The 23,772-nt window shown below is 34.3% G+C and overlaps 2 protein-coding genes across 7 annotated transcripts in view; one reads left to right on the top strand and one right to left on the bottom strand.

The window, feature by feature from the left end:
- The window catches only part of LOC137656850 (uncharacterized), a 15,196-nt gene extending 4,739 nt beyond the window's left edge, over positions 1–10,457 (top strand). For 2 of the 5 annotated variants that reach the window (XM_068391201.1, XM_068391203.1), the window contains 4 exons: positions 5,344–5,435; positions 6,565–7,093; positions 7,717–7,831; positions 8,694–10,457. In XM_068391201.1, the coding sequence (XP_068247302.1) occupies positions 5,344–5,435; positions 6,565–7,093; positions 7,717–7,831; positions 8,694–9,818 (1,861 nt within the window). In that variant the 3' untranslated portion in view covers positions 9,819–10,457. The remainder of the gene's footprint in view (positions 1–5,343; positions 5,436–6,564; positions 7,094–7,716; positions 7,832–8,693) is intronic. The other 3 variants (XM_068391204.1, XM_068391206.1, XM_068391202.1) reach the window with 2 other exon arrangements.
- A 1,518-nt stretch (positions 10,458–11,975) lies between these two features.
- The window catches only part of LOC137656849 (zinc finger protein 596-like), a 104,370-nt gene continuing 92,573 nt past the window's right edge, over positions 11,976–23,772 (bottom strand). Inside the window, exon 19 of one of the 2 annotated variants that reach the window (XM_068391200.1) lies at positions 11,976–21,587. In XM_068391200.1, the coding sequence (XP_068247301.1) occupies positions 21,411–21,587 (177 nt within the window). In that variant the 3' untranslated portion in view covers positions 11,976–21,410. The remainder of the gene's footprint in view (positions 21,588–23,772) is intronic. The other variant, XM_068391199.1, reaches the window with a different exon arrangement.

The raw sequence follows: 23,772 nt of genomic DNA, 5'->3' as shown, positions 1-23,772 counted from the left end.
CCAAAGGCACTGGAAGAGTTGAAATTTCATCCCAAGCCTACATGGCTGACGACTATGAAGTATGGAGCAAGATATGATGAAGGGAGAAGTGCCAATTTCAAAGTTCAAGATGGAGACGGCTGGCGAAATATAACCGAGGACCTTTGTATCAATAGGCATTGGAGACTATGATGATAATGATTGTAAAGATTATCAGGTTTTGAGGTCATGGATGATAAGTTACAATACCATGCTACAATTTTTGGGAGTTTTTGGAACAGTCCATCCCCATTTTATTCTGACTAGAGTGAGATAGTTATGATGTGAGTTTTTTTAAAAATAGAAGAATGGGACCATTGCTGTCTTAATTCAAAGAGCTCTCACATATTGCAAATTTGTCCTGAAGATCACTATGGTTATGCTTGATTATTTTAAGTAGATAACTAATTTGTTGCCTATCATAATATACAATATAAAGAATGTAAGAATTGAATTTGAGTTAAAATTTTCCAGCATAGACATTGAGCTCGGGGTGTAGATAAAACCTAGTGTAGCAACAAGAGGCATCAGAGAATTTGTGGCTATATTGTATCCTGTTCAGTGAGCAACAGGGCATCCTTGAAAATAGTGTCAGCCCAACATAGATATGGTCAAATCTGATCAAGGCATTCAAATATATTTTGGTGTACTTTTTAAAGGTTGCTCATGAATGACAGGGGCAAGGGACAGTGACAATGCACTAGAGACTGACCATATATACCTATGATCAATGCCTAAATCCTGCTCTCCACCCAAGTTAGGACCAGGAAATGGCTGCTGATGACTCGGCAGGTAGACCTATAGGCTCCCCCTAGACCCCTATCCCCCTATCCTTAGCTGACAAGGGTGGTGAGGTTGGAGTCACTACAAGAAACTATCGAGCATGAGTGGCTCTTGAACCCAAACTCAGTAGTAGAAATCATGGTCTTTTGAAAGTTCACCTCTATTAAAGTTGTTGGTTTGGTTTCCTCATATTTGATGAAATCAATTTTTTATGGGTATCCTTGTTGAGATCAGGCATAGATCATAAGGCTAATATAACCTTTGGGTAAATTCACCATACATTATTTGCACTCTGTAGAGCTCACAAATATAATTAGTAATAATATTCCTAGCCAAGCTGCAATGCCCAAGGCCAAGGGCTCAAATAAGGAAAGCTGCCTTTTACATTAAGGAAACAGAGAAGTACAGCAAAGAATATATTATATTGTATGTATATTACGATCAGTAACAACATAGGCAAGTCTTATATATACTATGAAATGAAACCAGTGTCCTACTGTTCAACAGGAAAACCTTTGCAGCAAGTTTGAACCTCTAAAGTTTCACCAATTCAACTATCGGATTGGAGAGGTTCTTACGCAATCTGGTCACAAATGGATAAAATTTGTAGAATACTTTGAAATATTTAGCCTTATGTTGGAGAAGGCAAGACTAGAATAAACTGCATACCCAGCAATAAGTACAGGCACATAGAACTAACTGAATGATGGCAGCAGAGATTAATATCCATATCATGGATAAGGAATTCAATGGACCACAAGTTTTTGTCCATATTTAAGATGAGAGTCTGCAGCAAAATGCCAGACAGGAGAACAGTATTTAATAATGCAATTTTTGCAGTTATATTTAGAGTTTATTTCTGTGAACTGTATAGAGATTTACATTAGTAAAGTACAGCCCGTTTTCATCATTCCACTGATGAGTTTTCATGTCCCCATCCACCTAATTTTTTCCACTATGCATTCCTTTTGTCAGTACTGTATTGCTAATCTGCACTGTCTTCTGTAGATAAACTAATGCTTTGTCATATGCAGTACTGTTCTGTGAAAACTGTTTTAGTGCTTGGTATGTAAATTTCTTTAAGAATTTATTCATGGCTGATAGTCATGGACATTACTACTGGATATCCAAAATGTATGTGGTTATTACATTTCCTTGTAAAAGGTAAAATGAATCGCACAAATGAATTTTCACATTAGTAAAGATTAATAGTTAATAGAATTCTTATTACGGAGTTCATATCTGCTTCTGGAGGCAGAAATATGGTTTTTAATTGAAAAAAGAAGGCAATACTGTACTTTGAATATCTTCTACAGGAAATACCCAACTCTCCTTAAGAATAGTGCTGTCTTTCATTTAGATTTTTCACTTTTTCTTAATTGTCTCTATCTATCTATCTGTTTAACAAGGTACATCCCCCAATTTTGGGAGGTAGCTGACACCTAACAAATCAACAAATGGGGACCTTTCCTCTCTCTGCTTCTCCCAGCCTGTTAAGGGATTCAGCAGAGTTTAGCTGTTACTGCTAGGGTGCCTCAACCCACCTTTCCCTGTTATCCACCACAGATGAAGTTTCATACGGTTAATCCCCTACTGCTGCTACCTCCGCGGTCACCAAGGCAACCAGTAGTAGCAGGGCCTACAAGAAATGTGTCACTATCACTCGCCATTCATTCCTATTTCTAGCACGCTCTCTTGCCTCTTAAATCTATCCTCCCAACACCTAGAGCTTTCTTCACTCCATCCATCCACCCAAACTTTGGCCTTCCTCTTGTACTTCTCCCATCGACTCTCGCATTCATCACCTCCTTCAGGAGACAGCCATTTTCCATTCTCTCTACATGGCCAAACTACCTCGACATATTCATATCCACTCTAGCTGCTACTTCATTTATTACATCTGTTTTCACCCTGACTACTTCATTCCTAACCCTATCTAATCAAGATACACCAGCCATACTTCTCAAACACATTTAATTTCTCCGTCACTTTCATTCCCCTCAACTCCGATCCATACATCACAGTTGGTACAATCACTTTCTCATACAGAACTCTCTTTACATTCATGCCCAACCCTCTATTTTTTTTATTACTCCCTTAACTGCCCCCAACACTGCATATTTTATTCACTCATTGTTGTACATCTGTTTTCACTCCACCATTTGCTGCTACTATAGACCCCAAGTACTTAAACTGATCTACTTCCTCAACTAACCCTCCTTTAACATGAGATTCAATCTCGCACCACCCTCCCTTCTCATGCATCTCATAATCTTACTCTTACCCACATTAACTCTCAACTTCCTTCTCTCAAATACCCTTCTAAAATGTCACTAATTGACCAAGCTTCTCTTCCGAGTCTGCAACAGTTACCTTATCATCCGCAAACAACAACTGATTTACCTTCCGGTCATGATCACTGTCATCTATCAGTTTCAATCCTCGACTAAGCACTCGAGCATTCACCTCTCTCACCACTCCATCAACAAACAAAGCTTGCAAATATATATATATAAAAAAAAAATCCTTCCAGTGCAATTCACTTCTAACCTCCCATTAATTGAATAATTTAACTTTCAACTTGCCTTTTGCCTCATTATGTTTAAAGTCAGCTACAAGAACATCCTTCAAAAATATACTTATTACATTAGTAAAGTGGTACCTTGGAGATTGAACATAATTAATTCCAAAACAGTGTTTGAATTTGTCTTAAGAATGAATGGAAATAGCATTAATTGGTTCCCTACCCAAGGATGCTTCATATTATGGACTGTTTAAAAATAAATATATTAAAATGCTGTACAGAACATGAATACCAAGAAACAAGAAAAAGTTATAAAATAAATGAATAATAGGAACTAAATGAAGTTTAACTTCTTTTTACGTGTAGTAAGTGGATGGAGGTGGAGGTGAGGAGTAGATGTTAGGGTTCCTTGGAAGGGGAGTCTCTCTTCCATAAAATTGGGTTACTGCCCTTAACTGATTTCCTTGTGGACCTTTTAACTAAAAAGTTGTCAAGAGATCAAAAGAGGATTATTTTTGTCTATTTTAAGATGCTCCTGAAATGACTTGATGCATCATCATTATGAAATTTGCTTATTCTGTTCACTATTATCATCATTTCTTTTATCACTTCTCTGGAGACATCCTTCTTTACCATTGTGTAGAGATAAAATTATCAAAAAAAGTTAATGGAACAATGCTTTGGGGTCTGAACTGGGCAAGAACTATGCGAAAATTATTTCAAGTCCGTTGCCTCGGGTCATACAGGTTTTTTGAAGAAATTCGCCTTCCCAAATTTTTGTTGAATTTCTTCGGGTGAAAAATTTTAGAAAATGTTTGTTCAGTTGCCAAATTCCTCATGTTTAGGGGTGTTTAACCTAGGTATAACTCTATAGTAAATGATATTATCATCACTATACTTTCTGAAGTAGATTGTGTAAATGCCCCTTAAGGATAAGAAAGTACTACTAGTTTTACATTGGCCTTTTGAGGATACGTGAAAAATTGAGAAAATTTCTCAAACAGTTATTAGATTTAAGATTCATGATTCTTATAACATGGAGATGGGCTTTACAAAAAATTTTATAATATTCCTAATCATTCTTTAAATGCTCAGAATTTTAATTTAGTTACAGTAATATCAATCAAGTGGGGATAATTCAGTACTGTAATGCAATGGCGAAAAAAACATTATTCTTTAGAATGAATTTGCATTCTTAATTTCAAATTATATTTTTTTTCTCAATTTTGTTCAATTTTTTGTGTGTAGAATTTTAAAAGAGGTAAAGTTTGATTTAACTTTAAATTTAATTGTATTGTATGATTGTACATTATAGTTTGTTGTGAACTTGTATATATGTGGTTTTAAATTACACTTATTCTTATCTATACAGTATATAAAACTATAATTTCTGTAAAATAGCACATCATATCTGATAGCTACTGCATTAGCAAATTATATAGAATTTAACTTGCTTTGGAAATTGTAAGTACAATGGTAAAATGATTATGAAGCACATAGATGCTTTTGAAGCATTGCGCTGCTCTTGAATATGGTAATGCAACCGACCTTTGCATAAATTATGAAGTTTGCACAAGACAGATTTTACCTCAGTTGGTAGAAGTCCAAATTTGTTTCATTATTGTTAGAGAAAAAAACACTTGAAATGACCATAATAAATTCTCTAAAGAGAAATAGCTAAGAATAAACTTTCCTTATTTTAAAGTCATAGGTAAGGTATTTCTAAATTTTATAAGTTGAATTTTTTGTCGAGTATCTATTATCTATCATTAGTTTAATAGCCAGCTGGCTTTCTTGAGCATGTGTTGAATGAAGTAGGGGTTCTGTAAGGATTCATTTCTGTTGTGGTATTGGCCGAGTAATTTGCTATTATACAGTACTCGCAGTATAGTCATAGAGTACCAGTACAACATTAGAACATCTTATTCTAAGTTTGTACATTATTGGATGCTGTAGTATTTTTATTTTTTAGATGAGTTACAAAATTGTATTATCAAATTCATTCTTATCTGTTTCAGTATCACAATGAGTTCCAGTTGGGAAAAAAATCAAAAATACTTTGCAAAAAGTTTATTCTTAGCAAGCCATCGCTATATTTCATCTGATAAAGGTTAGAACAAATTAAGTCCATAAGTTGCATCCCCCATTTTGCTTTTAGTATTATATTAATACAATCTTTTCCCAAAGTAGAAAAAAAAACATTTTATTCCCCTTATTGTATTTTATCGTATTTTCTTTCTTTCCCTTATGAGTGGAAACCTTGGTCAAGTTAATTTTAAAACTGCTGTTATACAACTGGAGATTATGTAGGCATTTTAGATCCTTCTTTTTTAAGTCTTTAAGGTCAAATCCTCTCTTTGGGCCCTTGGAATGTTATCCCAATGCTTTGATTCAAGTGGCCAAGCCCAATTCAAACGACATACATACATGCTGTTTTTGGATTAAGTGACTTGCAAGAATACAAGGACTCTTACATGTTTCACATGCATTTTTGCAGAGCATAGATTAATTGTGAAACTTTCAGATATGTTGATTCATGAATATAAGTCGTGTAGGATCACTTTAAATTAGCAGACACACATGGAAGCTCTGATATTCTTCTTTTAATACAGGTAGATGTTAAGTCTATTACCTTCCAAATTGGGAGTTATAGAAATTATAATTTTCAAGATGAAAATTTGAATATCACTTCAGACATGCATTTAGTATTGCAAAATGATTATGTAACTGTGAGGTATCGAGACAGTAAGTTAAAGGTTTTTAAAATGTTATTTTTTAATCATGTCTAAAAGTTAAGGACATATAATATGTCGTAAAATATGAGGCTTTTTTATTAATTGCCTATACAGTAGTACGTAATTTAATTTTTGGAATTTTTCTACTTTTAAAAGTACTGGTAAGTTGCATTTATATTGTAGACAGTATTCCATCTAGTACCATCTGTAGTTTTTTGTCTTTTCAGTTTTATATCTATAACTAGTTTTTACAAAGTGATCCAGGTACTCGTACATTGAGAAATTTACTGTGGGAAATTAATGACAATTTTATAGATTTTTGCCCAAGTTTACAATAATTTTGGCAATACTTTACTGTAATAATGATATATAATGGAAGTGTACTATCCATTGTTATTTTTAAATAAGGAGGATGCGCATACATAAAAAGAATTATTTTGATATTGCTAAGCATGCAACGTACATCACTGCGTAGATAATACATGGTCTTGTTTCTTTCTTCAGGTCCTGGTGGTAACATGAGCTACCTTCCTCCATGGGCACCAACGTCCGGAGGAGGTCCATATCCCCCCCACATGTTGCCTCCTCATCACTCTCCCACCTCGTCCCAACACACCCCGTCCCAAAATTCTCAAAACCCAGCACAATCTAACCCGGCCTCTGTCTATCAAAACCTTTCCCCTGTTGTAAAAACTCCCACAACTACTAGTGCTCCGACGACTCCTAGCAGCGATGCATCAAAGACAAGTCACATATCCTCACCTACTTCTGTATCATCTCCCATAACATCAGCTTCTAATGCCCAATCTGCCTCCTCTGGATCTCTTGGTCCATCTTCATCCTCTTCGTCGACATCGTCTGTGGCTCTTGGTGACCCTTATCAGCCTCAGGGCTTCCAACGATCTGAAAGTCCTCCTTTAAAACGGCCCGTTTTACCGGAGTCGATAAAAGGAGAGGTACACACCCTTGATTCACCAACCGAAATGATTTTGGGCATTCCAGGACCCAGCGCTCTGGATTTCAAGGCCAGAAAGTGAGTACGCTAATGCAAAGGGAACTGAACAGTTTCAAGTTTTCTTTGGTGTAAGAACTAAGACAGTAGTTGCGGGCTTCATATGTCCAACATCCAAATTTGATAAGTTTGTAAAAATTATTCTAATAGTAGCTATGATTTTTATAATTGAGGAACCCATTATACTCAAAGAAAAGGCATAATTAAAGAACACATTATACTCAAAGAAAAGGCATAATTAAGGAACCCATTATACTCAAAGAAAAGGCATAATTAAGGAACCCATTATACTCAAAGAAAAGGCATAATTAAAGAACCCATTATACTCAAAGAAAAGGCATAATTAAGGAACCCATTATACTCAAAGAAAAGGCATAATTAAGGAACCCATTATACTCAAAGAAAAGGCATAATTAAGGAACCCATTATACTCAAAGAAAAGGCCTAATCATTCAATGCTTTCACTTTAAGTATGCAATAACCTTGTCAAGCCTTTCTTCATGTATCTGGCTGCAAAGTCTTAGACCAAAGAAACCTGATTGCATTAGGTGATGTTTTCAATGTGTTCAGTTCTTTGAATAAACCAAGAATAAACATATAAATGCTGCAACTAGATAGTGATGTAGAAAAATCATAATTTTTAGGCCTGAATTTTTCAGGATCTCTGGAAAGTACCCACCTCCTGAACAGCTTGCCGGTCCTGTTATGTATTCATATCAATCCAGAGGAAGGCCAAGGAAAAATTGGACAACAGCTACGGTATGTAAATGTTTAGTACTTTAATCCAGTATTATTTTTCAATTATTTCTCTTTATGGGTTTTTGTCTGGAATATGTTTGAAGCCAAGAGGTGTGGCTGGTGAACAAAACTAAGTTTCTCTTATGCACAATTTGTTCAGAATGTATCGGTTTGTTAGTTTAAAGTTATTTTTAAAGCATGCTATCAAGTTTCCAGTCTCAACTTATTGAGAAATCTTATGCGCAGCTTTAGTTAAAGCATCCACTTTATAAAGATTTATACTGTAGTTTAAGATTTTTAGGGGGGGGGGGGGGTAAAATTAGTCTCAAGTCATGGGTTACCAGTATCCTAAATTTTCATTGCTGGAAATATTGGCCATTTCAGTTCATAAGTTAGTTCATAGTTAATAATGTGTTCCATACAAAGAAAAAATCTTTAAAATATGTTAGTTAATTACTGTAGTTTCCACTTTTGTTTTGTTTTTCATTATGAAAAGAAAACTTGGCCATTAGATAGTGACAAATGCTAAAAAAAGTCTTCCTTTCAAATCATTATTGTAAGAATTTTCTCTGGGGCATCGGGTGTATCTGTTATTTTATATTGTGTCCTTTGTAGAAAATTGTAGTTGAAAATTATATTTTATAATTGTTTGTATGTTTATGAGAAATATTAATTTACGTAAATTAAAGTGTATGAACTACTGAAATATCAATATTAGTTCTTAGAAATTATATCATATCTTGAACCTCAGAATAAATTTTAAGGGTTTTTGTATGGAGTAATGACACTCCAAAGTAAATTATTAAAGTAGTCAGATTATTATACTGTAATAATGTTTAAAATATCAATTTACAGTTTATGTATTTATCATACTTAATTGCAGGGTTTACCAACAATGATCCCAATAACCCATCCTCCCATGAATCACTCTGATGATGCAGATGATGAAGAGAGCAAGCCATTTAAGTGCAATTTGTGCGGAAAGTCATTCAAGCTGAAAGGTGGGCTTGTGCAGCACGAGAGAACGCACAGCAGTGATCGCCCCTATGTGTGTCCAGACTGTGGAAAACTATTTCGGCAACCAACTCACCTTCAGCAGCACCTTCGTATTCACACTGGAGAAAAACCTTACGAATGTGCATTTTGTGATAAAACTTTTAGACAGAGAACGATATTAAATCAGCACTTGCGTATTCACACCGGAGAAAAGCCATATGCATGTATGGAATGTGGGAAACAGTTCCGGCAAAAAGCCATCCTCGACCAGCACTTTAGAACACATTTGGGAGACAAGCCTTACGCCTGTCCGCATCCTGAATGTAGAAAACATTTCAGAGAGATGGCAACACTTATTTCTCACATGAAGTGCCATAAAGATGTGCCTGATCCTAGAATTGTTTTACAGCAAGCTAAGCGGCTAGTTAAAGAAGAACGTGATGACCTGATTCCTAGTAATCTTAACCTGAATCGAGAACAACACGGCGAGGGCGGAAATAGAGAAATAGTACAAGACATAATGGAGCAGAACAGGGGGATGGGAATTGACAGAGCGGGCCAAGACAGAAGACTGAGCATGGATAGTGTGAGCCAGGAGAGAAGTATGGTACAAGACAGGGTAGCACAAGAAAGAAACGAACAGGAGCAAAGAAATAATAGATGTGCAGGAGGATCAGAACAAGGTAGATACCAAGGCAGCCAAGAACAGAATAGACAAAACCACCACTCTTTCCCAGGTCACAGCAGTTCAGAGGAATCATCTGCCCAGAAGTCTCCCCACAATGTGCCACAACACTCATCAGGTGATCAATCAAATGAGAGAGTTCCATCCCATTCACAGCCACAATTACCACCAAACATGGTTCCAACTCCACAAATGGCAATGGCCAACTTAATTCCATATCCCCATTCTATTTTCCCAGCAACCTCATATATGATGCCTCCTCCAGACCCAAGACAATACAATCCACATTCACAGGCAGGTTCATCTCACCCCCGGCCAAGCCAATAGCTGCATTTGTCATAAGTCGTTCGTACAAAAAACATGAAAAAGGAAAAAAAATGTATGTTATGGCTTTGGTTGTACAGTACCTAATCCCAGTGGTGTAGGTAACTATTTTTTGTACATTAATGTAACCGATATTAGCGTGAAAGTAGAGCTATGCAATGAGTTTAAAAAAAAAATTATTTAATTGCTAAGCAAGTTTTTGAGAAATAAATTAAAACTCCGAAATACAAAATTTGACATTTAAGTCACAGCGAGTCTAATGCAGAATCAATTATATATATATCTAGCTGAATGAAAATTGAAAATTTTCAAGGTTAGCAGTTCCTAAATCAAACAAATTTTTTCCCAAAAAAATATATAATTCATCCCAGTGAGCAAAGGTTGATCTCTAAGCATTAAATCTGTTATTGTTAGATAGGGGTGCTGTGTTAGTTTTTAGATGTAGTTTTATGATGGTATTTTATTATTTTTTTTAGCATTTATTTTCTTATAAAACTAATGTAAATTGACTGTTTAAATGCTTTTAAGAATCCCAATGTGTGTAGGTTTGTAGTCTTTCTTACATGACAGCAATTTAGAATTATTGAAAGTGCAAAAAATCATTTATCCAATGAAAAAGTATTAATATACAGTATAAGCTATTACGTTTTGTTTTACCCCCGGGTTTGTAGCAGTAAGGACTTCTCTATACAAAGGTCTTTGCATGCCCACGTTATTTTTTTTTTTTTTTAGAGATTCATAATTTCCTAATATTCAGTACAACTTGAAACTTGCACAACAATTGTATATTATGTACAGCATTCTTAGAATAATTTTGGTTAAATTTGTTAAAAAAAGTTATGGAGCAGTTTTATGGTCAAAATAAAACTTGAACATATAAGAAAAGATTCAATTTACTGTAGTAATGCACATTTAACTAGTTTTGAGTGTATGTAGAAAATCACATCAAATCCTTATTTTTAACTTAATTTTTTTTTTTCAATGCCCAGTCATTAAATAAAACAAAGACAATCAATGCCAATAATATTAATACTGTATACTGGAAAAAGACGAAAGATAGTCCTGAAATCTCAATCAGGAATATTAATAAAAAGCTTCTGGAGCAGAGTACTGTCTTGAGTGCTTCATCCTCGCATCATTTACCTGAACTGCAAGAAATGCAATCACTTGCAGATAGATTGCGAATGGTTTTGCCTACCTTATCATATCTCAATTACTGAATTGTATACATGACTCAACGTTCTTTTTGAAATGTTACTACAGTGCTTTTGTGTAGAACTTACGCCATGTGCAACATATTTTTTTAAATTTTCTATGGTAGCTCACTTGGACCTAATAGCCACTATTTGGAACAAGACCAAAGATTATAGTGTTTGAAATCACAGTCATTATTTTGTTCTGGTTTTCAACCCTTCATATTAGTGTGTTGTGAAATTTAACCAGATCACTAAATCAAAATACATTACCTTCACAAAAGTTCCCTACTTTAAGAGGACAGAAAACGAGAGGGCTACAGTATTGTACTTACCTGACTAAGCTTCCCTTGCAGTTCCTTGGAGATAATGGGCCATGTATTTTAAATGCAAAGTATTGTAGCTGTAGCTGATTTCTTACATAATCTTTTCATATTCTAAAAATTTTCCACTGGAACTTACTGTGGGGATTGGTATTACTGTTACCTAATAAGGAGAACAGTACAAATTAGTAACCCGACAGCCTTACTTAATATATATAGTAGTGGTGATGTTTAACACAGTATAGAATTGTATGTTAAGAAAAAAAAATATGATCTGGCACTTAGGTGATGATTCTGTTTTAATAAATGAAGCATTAGTGAATTAGTTTCTCAAATTGAAAGCTCTGCATAAAGAACATGGGCACAAACAGCATTGCCAACAAGTATACTATTTATGTATATGAGCAATTAAGGAAGTAGAGTTGCTGCAAAGTAGTGAATCAACTTCAAACCTAAACTACTTTGTTTCTATAAATATTTGCCAGACCTGATTGAAGAAATAATTTCAAGGTGTAAATTGCCTAACAGAATAATTCTGTAAAACTGGAAAGGGAATTTATTCTCTTAACACAGAACTCATCTTATATGTATATTAGAGATGAAATGAAAAATATTTCAAAGTTACCACTAAAGTTGTGTTTCAGAATGCGTTTATTGCCGACTAAAGTTGAATTTTTAAGTAAAGGCAATACTTTCAAAATTACTCATCACCATACAGTTCTGCTTAGAATTCTTTAATCATTATTACTTAAAGAACAAAATGTGTCTTATTTTGAGCCTATATGAAATAAAACCATCTAATCAAGCTGAATACAGTATACAGTATTCCAAATTACAAAAACTAGAATATAGCGATGAGATGTTCCATACCTTTAAATTTATAACTGGATCCACTTCCTTGCAAGGTACTGCAGCTGCAAAGTTATCATTTTGTGCCTTAACACTATGAAGCAGTGGTTTGCCATGATATTGTCCAAAAACCATAATGAATAATAAATTTGGCATTTCAATCATCACAGTCAATATCAACAAGAAGATACAATGGTAAGGATAGGAACTTTTGTAGGTTCTTAAAATAAAATCCATTCATACACATTTGTTGATGAATATTATACACCATTAGTAAAGGAATTAAACCTACTCAAACAACCAGTACAGAACCCGGAAATCTTATAAAACGTGACATGCTGGTACTGCAGGAACATGAAGGATTTAGGGAATTTGGGGCTTATGGTCAAGCCTAGTGGCTGGGGAGGACATTCAATGCTGAGGTACAATAGAAGAAGAAAAACTTGCAATTGGACTAAATAAAATATTAAGTGTGGATAGATAAAAGAAAGGAATTGGTAAATGCAAAGAAAAAGATTGAGGTGCAGCTAAGGGATTGCGAAAACCAATTGGTACTTCGGTAAATGAAAAGACCAAAAATAAGGTGGAGCAAAAATCATTTAGTAGTTCACATGTAAAGTGTTTGAAATATACTGGCAGCCTTAAACCCTATACAGCAATGGGAGCAAGAGCACCTCAAAAGGATAGTGGAGTGGACTGAGAGGTAAGTTAGAGCCATTAAGTGTCACCCACTCTTAGCATCATAGGCGTAACTAAAGGGTATTTGCTATGCCCATTCAGTCACAATTTTAAAAGTCCTTCTACTCTACTTTTGTTCTCACTTCCTTACTTGCATTTTGTTACACAATCTCTTAAATGGTATTTCATATTCCAACTGAAGCGTGTTCATCTAGTTTCACCGTCAGATCTTTGCGCTTTGTCTCATTTAATTTCTAAATCTATCTTTCTACCCACCACCTCTTAACTCTTCACTAACTTATGCAGTTGGACCAAATTTTCATGAATCAGTTAAGCAGAAAGATCAGGTGCTGGATACAATAATGATTTGTGCCAGAATTTAATGGTGAACAGAGGGAATTGTCTTATACTTTAGCTACTGCTCATGGTTTCACTCTATATCTTAAGCATAGGGCAGTGAGAATTCTCTTAATACCTCTTGTCAACCCAAAAACTTTGGTAACATCAGCCACAAAATAATGAGTCCTTGTTTTTAATGTTACAATATGTTATTCATCAAAACTTATTAACCTTTGCAGTTGAAAAATTGAAATGTTGATGCTTTCATCTCCAAATTTAAGTTCCTAGTTATTCCAAGCACCAATAATTGCCTGATTTTCATTTCAGTACTGTATAATAAATATTAAGGGCTAATTTATTGTTTAATATGGTACATACACTACAGTATCTAAAGGCAATCCGGATCTAGCAATTAGTACTGCAAAGATGCCACCACATTAACATATTTACTTGTAAACTGCTGAAATGCAGGTGTCTGACAGCTCACTTATTTGAAATTCTATTTTGATATTGGAGATTGGATTTGGGATATATAGGCTCGTGCTGGGGCCTGCAAGGGGATTCAGCACCCAAGTGCATCTAGGGTAAAACCCCAATTACTCTCCATAAGAACTTCCATCTAACCTCCTATCAATCTTTTCACCATGAGTCACACCTGCGAAAAGTTATTGGTCGGTCAAGAAACTCATCCGTGACCCCTAACTATACTCGATATTTAAGATGAGGAATATATGCACTAATTAATTACATTACAGTATTTCTACTTGTCCATTTAAAGAAGAAATGAATAAGTTTAAGAAGGAAGGTGTCAAGAAATCTTTTACTTTTGGTTCTGTTGTAAGCTGTAATGACATAAAACTCTTGCATTCACTGCTCCTTTGGCTTGTTCACTTTGCCTTTATTTATCCCTCTAACCCCAGGCCTCTCATTATTCAGAAACGGTATTTAACTATACTTTTTCCAATGACATGAAACTTAAGCTAGAGTCACTGCAATAAATGCTATAGAACATGATCCTTAATGCAGAAAATATATAATTTAAAGCATGTTTGTTTTCAACTGATCAAATAGTATACACAAAATATATCAAGGTATTGGGAATTATAGTATCTACAGTACAATAAATAACAATTAAAATTATGAAAAATAATGCATCAGGAAATGATTAAATAAAACCTAAGCCAGTTTAAGACCAAAACACTAATAGAAAAAGAGTGAGTATACTATGTGCTTTTCAAATACAACATACACAAGTGCACAAACTACTAGTAATCAATCTAATATGGCCTTCTAAAAACAGTAATGGTCCAGTAGTTTAGGCTTGGAATAATGAATTACCTAGCGTATTGCATATGGAAATATTTCACTAATACCCTGGAGCAAGGCATAACATATACTCAAACAAATTCCCTAATTTAATGAGTTTCATGTTTTTTACAAGTATATATTACATCAAAATCTTACAAAATCAGCATTTTAAAATAAAAAATAAGGGATTCCAACGGTCTACTGGTCATATACATATTACCTGTCATTCATCAACATCAACAAATAAATATACAGTATATATATAAAATGTACATAAATATGAAGATATTGAATAATTAAAAAGAAAATGGCAATGTTTGTGAGGTCCGAACAGGAAAAATAATAAGAATAAGTTATTATCCACATAAATAAGTTATAGTCACATCATTTCAACGCATCTAGTTCAGATTTTTCTTAAAGAGTGTGAAATAAGTTCCAAGCATCTATGTTACAATGAAAATTGTGCAAGTTGCAAATGCACTTTTCAATAATTAGCAGTATCAGCAGTATAAAAGGTAATGTTCTACAACCATCCCTTAATATTTGTGGGTCTGACATCCAGGAATCTGATCATGTATGGGGACACCCAGGGATACCTTTAAATAAGTTGGGGAATCCCTTTAGATAGATAAGTTTTGGGTTTCAGATATATAACAACATATAAAAGGGAGCATTCATAATTAAGGGATTTTGACGAAGGAAAAATCTATTTCTGGATATACTGTACCAACCTATACAAGGGAGCATTCATAATTAAGAAATTTAGTTTACAAGACCGTACCTATCTGAAAAAGGCATAAATTGAATCTTAATACAGTAATAGAATTTGTTATTTATATACTTATCTGATGTTCATATTACCTTTTCCCAATGTTACCTCTAAAAACCTAAAAATGTCCAGTTTCATTTTCGCCTGCGAGGCAACAGCTATTGCACATCAAGGTGATATGTGGTGGTTAAAGTCGACCTAATTCAGTCTTGACATCAAAACTAATCTCATTATCTTCTTTACCTCATTAGTCAGTGGGGAGGAGGGTGGGCAAGTGTAGATATAATAAATTTCTATCACTAAAATTCAATTTATTTCTAAGAACCTTCCCTGATGTTCATACTGCTGACTCACATTGTAGAAGGTGGGTCATGAAACAGAGGAAAATACTAATATATACACAAGACTCACCTCAGTGTATTGGGTACTAAACTGTTACTAAGATTATTCTAAATACCTCCAAGACTAATTAAAATTATCTATTAACAAAACTAAAAGAAAAAAATGTTTTATTAAAATATCACCAGCTAATATGGTAACTGAAGTTGATAAGAAAATCAGGATTTTTCAAGATAACGATTAAATACTGATACAGTACTGCATGGTAAGCTCTGATCTTCAGCTAACACTCTTTCCAAAAACCAATCCCTACTAAAATTTCAGCAATGTAGCTGCACTTCTAATATCATGCACATTTTCTTACAAATTTTTATTTTAAATTGGAAGCATCATCTTGTGAGTCTTTATGACCAATCTGTTAACTAGAAAATATAAGTATTTGGACAAAGAATGATTTGACAACCTACATACATACATACATATACCAAGGCACTTCCCCTAACCTCACAAAAACTAAAAATATTACCGTTATTGTCTGCAGATTGACAAATAATACTTAAATAGCCCTCACAGGCCAAAGAAATTAATTCTCTGATGCAGTTGTAGCTTCCTTTTCCAAAGATGGCATTTAGAAACTTGTGGTAAATTTTTGCCTTAAAATTATTCTTAGCTCTGAAAGCAGGCAAAAGCAATAAGATCTCTCTAGTTCTCCATTTCTACCTTACAAGAATTAACTTAGTTCACCAATGCATTTAGCCGATAATGTCAGAAGAAACAGTTTTAGCCAAGAATCTTTAATAGAAAAATTTTCTAAAGGTTCTAAATCTGAACCTGTTTGAGTAAAGTGAAGCATGGACATAAAATCTTTAATAGCTGAAATGGACTGCATCTTTTAGAAAGTGATTTAGTTCCGCATAGTTAAGGATAATAAAAAGATTTTCCAGTCCAATTATTACATGTACTGTTGAAGAAAGTACTGTACTCTTAAAATTATGTTAGCTCTGAATGCCAGGAAAGATGATAAGATCACTTTGTGGGAGAATTCTATTCCTTTTTTAAATCCTTCAACAATATCATCCAAACTAGTTTTAGTTACTGACCCATTGCTTACTAGCATCACTCAAAATGAATATTCCATTGATGTGACAAGCTTATATGTGGACTGAATTTGAACCCTAAAATAGACAAACAAGAGGGCCTTATGAAAAGCCCTGAGATTACAGTATTGTACTCTACAGTATCCAGGCAGTTTGGTGTACCAACCAGGGTTTGGAATGCCCTGCTCTCGAAAGAGATTGCTTGAGAAGCCATAACCCTAAAAACCGCTTTCTGAGGCCGATAAGGAGTGGGTCACCAGTGTCATACTACTGTTCATTAAAAAGAATATAATCCAAACTAGATTATTACCTGTTGAACCACAATGAACTAGGGAAATGTAACAACCTGGATCCAACAGATCCCGCAATATAATTACAAAATTCATTATAACACTAAGGAGGAAGTAGATCTCCTCCAATTCATCTAAACCAATAGCATCTGCTCCACATACTATATAAACAAATTACATTTGGAAAATTATCATTAAACATAGATATATCTAAGTTTTTCCTTTTGTAGAACCTTCAGTATCCAACTCATACTGTAATATTATTTTTAGAATATGATCTTTACTGAAGAAATTGACAAACCTGTCAAAGGTATTGTATAGTCTTTGGAAAGGAGGATTGGAGGACTGAGGGATTCTATAAGTCACTACGATCACCAACAATGCTCATAGCTCAGGCTGTAAACTAATCCATTACTAACCACACCAAACTTTCCTCCTATCCACTCATTACTGCTCACATTAATGACAGATCTTGGTCAGTATTTTTTACATCTAATAGGAATGAAGAGAGGAAATTTCACTTAACTTCTGCTAATAATTTTGCAATAATGACCTACAGTATAACACTATTAAACTCTTCTCTACTGTTGATTTACTATTAGAAATTGAGATTTAGCCTCTGGATGAATCTTCTTAAATATATATACATTTTTATTTGGTATTTTTAAAGGATGCATGTACATGGCAACTCTGAGTACATATTTCGAGCCTTCAAGGAACAAGGATCACTGTCATTCAAAACAAGATTCACCCAAAATATTACAAAAGTTTATCAAAAGCTTTTTAGAAAATTCTCTTCTATACGAACTAAAGCATAAAATACTCAACACCATTATTTTAGCTAAAAAGGGGTTGATCATGAAAGCCTGAGGACTCCCCAACTTCATCTCTTGACACTACCTCAAACAGCAAGGTATGAATATCTGAGTTGTATAGTCAATTGTTCTGAATTAGCAAGGTTTACATAAAGAAAATTTATTCAATTTTCAGAATTCCCCTGAACTAAAGACAAAGCAAAATAAGTAAAACAGTGAATTACTTATGTAGGATGACTCGCAGCAGCCAGCTATTAACTGTCAAACATTAAAGAGAACAAGTAACAACCTTCCTCAAAACAACCAAAACAGACAAAAATTCACAAACTAGTAAACTTTTCCCATCGACATAATGAAAGACCATCAGACATACGCAATTAACAGTTAAATTGGTTACAAACCACAACGTAAACACACCAAACATTGTTGGAGAGACTCCAAACAACTGCTATCAAATAGTTGAGGATAAAAGTCCTTGTAACATGTGACAAAAAAGACTGAATTATACTGACTTTAACCACCGGATGTCACCTTGGTTGGGAATCTTGAAGGAAAAAAACCTGGAAATTTTTAGTTTTTTTGGGGTAACAGTATCAATCTTTTCAACCCAGCTCTCCTTGCAATAGAGCACTTTAAACCATCATTATCATATAAAATCAATACAGGACAGCTCTTTGAAAAATTTAAAAGCAGTGTTATTCACAGTTATATAACGGCAAATAAAGCACATAATTCAGTTATAAAGAAACAAATATAAGACAGTGTCTTTAAGTTAAAAAAAAAAAGTTTGTATGGCAAAAGGGCATGCAAATTTACTTATAAAAGAGTATTAGCCTCCTCAACCAACCCTCACACCAGAGAGCATCTCATAAACAAATGAGATCCTCTATTCCAAGGAGAGCAGGTTGGGGAGATTGGTACTATTTTATGTACTGTGAGTTTTCCAGCCTGTGAAATAATTAACTTGTGTCTTTTCTGTTATATAACTGTGAATAGTACAGTATTGCTTTCTTATTTTCTGCCAAGAAAATAAGAAAAGGAAATAGGGGTCTAACTGTGTTACGGGGGCAACATATATAAAATTTTTAACATTTGCTAATAGTATATCTGTTACCTAACTTCTACCCCAAAAATGTTAAGGGAGAACCATACTAGTAAAAAATTCAATTTAAAATAGTATTTAGTGGTATGCTGTGTCATTTTTAAGAGAGTACTGTACAGTATCTCTACTTCCTTCATCCTGTTTCTATTCTAAATCTACCAAACGAAAAAAAATTACCATTGTACTGGTCCCATTTTTCTGTTATAACTCAATTGGTCATGGAACCTAATACAAAATTTTCTTATTGCAGAAAATCTACTAACAAGGTAATACTCGTAGTCTGATAATATACAGTGAATTAAATAACCCATTAAGCTCCGAAAGAGTTCTACAAATTAATTTACCTGTATGAGAGGAACCAAAAAATGGTATCGGCTAGTAGTACTTCAACCAGACCAGAGTGTAAATGCTTAACTCTCATTAGACTGACCCAAAGGGTTTGTTATCCACAACAAAATTCAAATATTTGTGAATAAAAACGGCTTTTCAAGAACTTAAGTGGAAAATATGAGGCTTCAGACTAAATTCCCTAAATTATTTTTCTCTAAAACTAGACACTTGCTGTTAGTGAAAGTATCAATTTTTCTAAAAAATATAACTAAATAATAACACTGACCTGCATTCTTTGCATATAGAGATTGGATCAAGTGGGCTTCCATCACATATTTGAGGGTCAAACGAGTTGTGACCAATTAAAAAATTGAGGAAAATTACTTGAACATGGTATCCCTTTTGGATTAAAGAATGCCGAAAATTTTTAAATTGTTTCTATGTGATCCATTACTCCATAAAATTTATCTTTCATTAAAAGGTTCTAGGGATCTTAAATGGTCACAGATTGGAATGACTGTTTTTTCAACTGTTCTATGTAATTACAGCTTTTACTGCTTACCTGCAGCCAAAAAATGTAACCATTCACTAATATCACAAGCTGAACGCTGTCAAAATAGCTCAAAATTTAAACAAACAGCCAATAACATGCGCATCATTTTCACAAACATGAACAAGACCAAAAACAACTTACAGAAACTGTAGTGAACATTCAAACAAGTGCATTTTTGTAAGCAAATAATTTTTGTTTTAAAAATTCATATCCCAGACTTTAACAGAAAAAAAAACTTATGTGCTATATTTTTTTTTAGTTCCTTTTTCCATATAAAGTGAACATTCTATTTCCTTCATATAGAAACATTAATTTATTGCTGTAATTCCAGTAATGTACATGATTACATTTCAAATACATGCACAACAGTATTACTAGACAAGATGAATTCATATATAATACTGTATATATATGAATGTGGTGTAACATAGACTTTTGCCCAAGCAAAACTGGTTTTGAAAATTGCTACTTGGCTGAAAAATGTACAATACATATAGAAATGGTTTTTAAAGTATGTAGTACCCATGTTACAGGTGAAATAACTGCACCACTGCATTAACATATAAGCAGTAAATCATTAAAATTACAGCAGCATATTTTAAGGAAAATTACCTTTATACAGTAATGTTAATATGGTAATTTAATTATTGCCAACAACTCAATTGTTTGGATTTGTGTTGTGGTGATGTGTTATGGAGAAATGTGTACTGCTAATATTACTTCATGTAGTATGTGGATTTATGATCATAGCCCAGTACAAAATGAAAGGCCATTAAATTACTCTGAACTTCAGACCATAAAACTCAACTGGCTCAACTAGAATGTACACAATAGCAAAATACTCTTATGAAAATTGGAATTTTTTTCTACTATGGTGAGGGATGAGGCTAGTAATTTTGATATATTTTAAATGTAGACTATATTATGTAATATATTCCGTGTTATCCAATTCAACAAAACTTGCATTAGTATCCACTAAATTCGGAGATTTTCATTTACTAAAGCTATCATTAATTTAGTCCAATTTGGTTCTGGATTTTTTCTAAACTTTACAGTTAGTGTAAACTGTACTGGTAGTGGATTTTCATGAGAAATTACCAATCTGCTACCTACAGTATATGGAAATAAAAATCATACACACTTCTGGGTGGGTTTTGGGTTGGTCAAGATCTAATCTATTGGTATTTTGTGTAGATTTTTGATGTTACTAATTATTTGGTCTATAAGACATGGTTCAGGGACCTTTCTGGTGAATCAGGTGCTTTCTTCTATTACAAAATGTGAAAAAAAATACACAGGGTAACATTTGCTATCTGTTGTGTAATAATTAAAGCCTGAATTTTGGGAATTCTAAAATTATTCCTGAGTAAAAAAATACATAAACATATGGAAGACCATAATACAAAACTTGACAGAAATAAGGAAGGCTTAAAAAGTAAACTAACATTCAAACATCGTTTGCTCATATATACAATATTCAATATCACTAGTCAGCATAATTCCTAAAAAAATAATTAAATGACCCTAACCAAATATTTTTATCACAACAAGATTTGCATTATAGAGAGGAATGGAAGGATACACTTATATTCTTGAGCAGCCATAACAAATCAGTCGCTATGAGTCGCAACTTTCTGATGAGACATAACAGCGGACTCCAGCGCTCTGTGGACATACAGAGATGGATCTTCTCCCTCGGGGATGACTAGGCTGAAAGGCTGTCCATCTTTAAAGGCCATTTCTAATGCACTGTTTCCAAGGGCACCAACTTCTGGGTTACTTTCAGACTGTAAAAGAAATAAAAAATAAAGAAAAATGGATTGTATTTTTCTTAGCTATACAAACCTTAGCCTTTTAAAATATGGAATATCTTCAGCGGAACTGGAACAGTAGTTGAATTAGATAGGTAAAACTCCTTGTTTGCAGTCTGCGCAGCTAAAGGAGACTTCAGGGCATGCTGGTGTGTGGTAATCACTGGGGGAAACCTGCACTCTACCAAACCCTTTAAAACTTGCCAATGCAGATCTGACCTCTTAGTGCTTCTGAAGCATACTCTCCGTGGATCAAGCCAGTGATGTATACCTAGACGCTTCAGCAACAGTCAAACTCAATTAATAGCTTAAAGTGCTATAAAGATTTTTTGGCATCATCTTGGCTGTTGCCGAGATAAATAAGCCTACCACTGAAAGGGAGGCCACAATCTGAACTCAGTACAAGGAGTGCAGAGAGAGAGAGTTGGGAGCTACAGCTGGTCTTGCCAGGAACTGTTTATAGCAATACTATTTTTCCGAGTTTACAAAAGTCTTGTTTAACATTGATAATCGTAAATCCAACAATCAACCATTCACTTCTGTAAAGAAAGAGTAAAATATGAACACCTCTGGATAGGTCGCAACAGAACATCTATACTGTATAGTACCTGTTTCCGTCACACAGGAGAGTGAAGAGACTTTGACAGAAAAGTGGGCAGGGTTACTTAAGCCACACTCACCACCTGCTGTTAACTAGTTCAACAGTCATTCCAGCTTTGCTGAACACATTCCATATTCTGAAGGATGAGAGGTTTGTATATGATTAAGAACAAAGTACTATTTACTAAATGTTACTACAATGGGAAATACTGCGGCATTTAACAGCAAAAAACTGTAAAGTTTGTCTCTATATCACGGCAATTCTATAACTTTCCTATATTATTGCATATTTAACAGTAGTTATTATTATACACATTAACGTGTCATAAAACAGAGCACTGATTAAGAACAGCAAAATACAAAGTCTAGTTAGCAGGTATAACAATTATATATTTGTTTCACCACAAACCAATTTCTCATACACAAGTCCAAATTGGTGGCTTGCCAATGTCCTATACAATACACCATTACAGTCTTCTGTTTAAGAGACAAAAGTAAAGCAGAAATAATCCACTAAATATGTCATTTAGATCTTCAAGTTCACAGCAGATAAGTTTCACTTTTTGTATACTGTTTCTGTAGAAATGTTATCAGTCGTTGAAGAATTTTCAGTGTTTTTTTAATGCAGAATTGCCCAAAGATCTTTATCTTTATTCAAATATTTGTTATGGTAGTTTTGCCTTTGTCTTATTCTTTTCGTCTACATTTTCTCGAAGGTGATAATCTCTTAAGTCCTTTGTTTCAACCCACAGTTGAATTATTCCTAAAATGAAATGTGACTTGCTGGCTTTGCATTTTGAAATATCTTTCAAGAGTAATTGCAACTGGGCAGGCAAGTACCACAGAGTAAAGGCTCTCTGAACTTCTAAGAATAACAAAGAAAATTGCCTTAGTCCAAGAGCTCATGGTCTACTTGTTTGTAAGGGAGGCCAATATAATCACATCACTCACATTATGAGGCAAAGAGGGTGGCTGACTGGAGGTGGGGTCAGGGATTGGGTCGTTCATATGAAGAGAATAAAAAGTTTGGGAAAGCAGTGAAGAGAGTAAGGAGGGATGGATCAAGTACGGAGACAGTGAGAAATGAAAATGATAAGGTTGTTGAAAGGAAAGGAGGCAAGGAAAAATTGGGCCGAATATTTTGAAAGGTTGCTGAATACTAAGGATAATAGGGAGTCAAGATATAATTGCTGTTGCAGGTGTTGATGTGGCAGTGATGAAAGATGAGAATGAGAAAGATTATAAGAGAGAAAGTGGAGAGAGCACTAAATGAACCATAGCAGGAAAAGCTCCTGGTATGGATGATGTCCGGGCAGAGATGTTAAAGGAAGGGGGGTGTGACTGTCTTTGAATGCTTGGCGAGATTGTACAAAATATGTTTTATGTCGTCAACGGTACCCTTGGACTGGGTGTGTGTGTATTGTTCCGCTATACAAAGGTAAGGGAGAGGTGCAGGAGTGGTATTAGTTTGTCGAATGTAGTAAGAAAAGTGTATGGTAGAGTGCTAATTAATAGGATTAAGGATAAAACAGAGGATGCAATCTTAGAAGTGCAGGGTGGT

The sequence above is a fragment of the Palaemon carinicauda genome, chromosome 17 (genome assembly GCF_036898095.1).
Source record: "Palaemon carinicauda isolate YSFRI2023 chromosome 17, ASM3689809v2, whole genome shotgun sequence".
NCBI classification, from domain to species: Eukaryota; Metazoa; Arthropoda; class Malacostraca; order Decapoda; family Palaemonidae; genus Palaemon; species Palaemon carinicauda.
The sequence above is the reverse complement of the archived record's forward strand: the minus strand, read 5'-3'. Positions and strand labels throughout refer to the sequence as shown.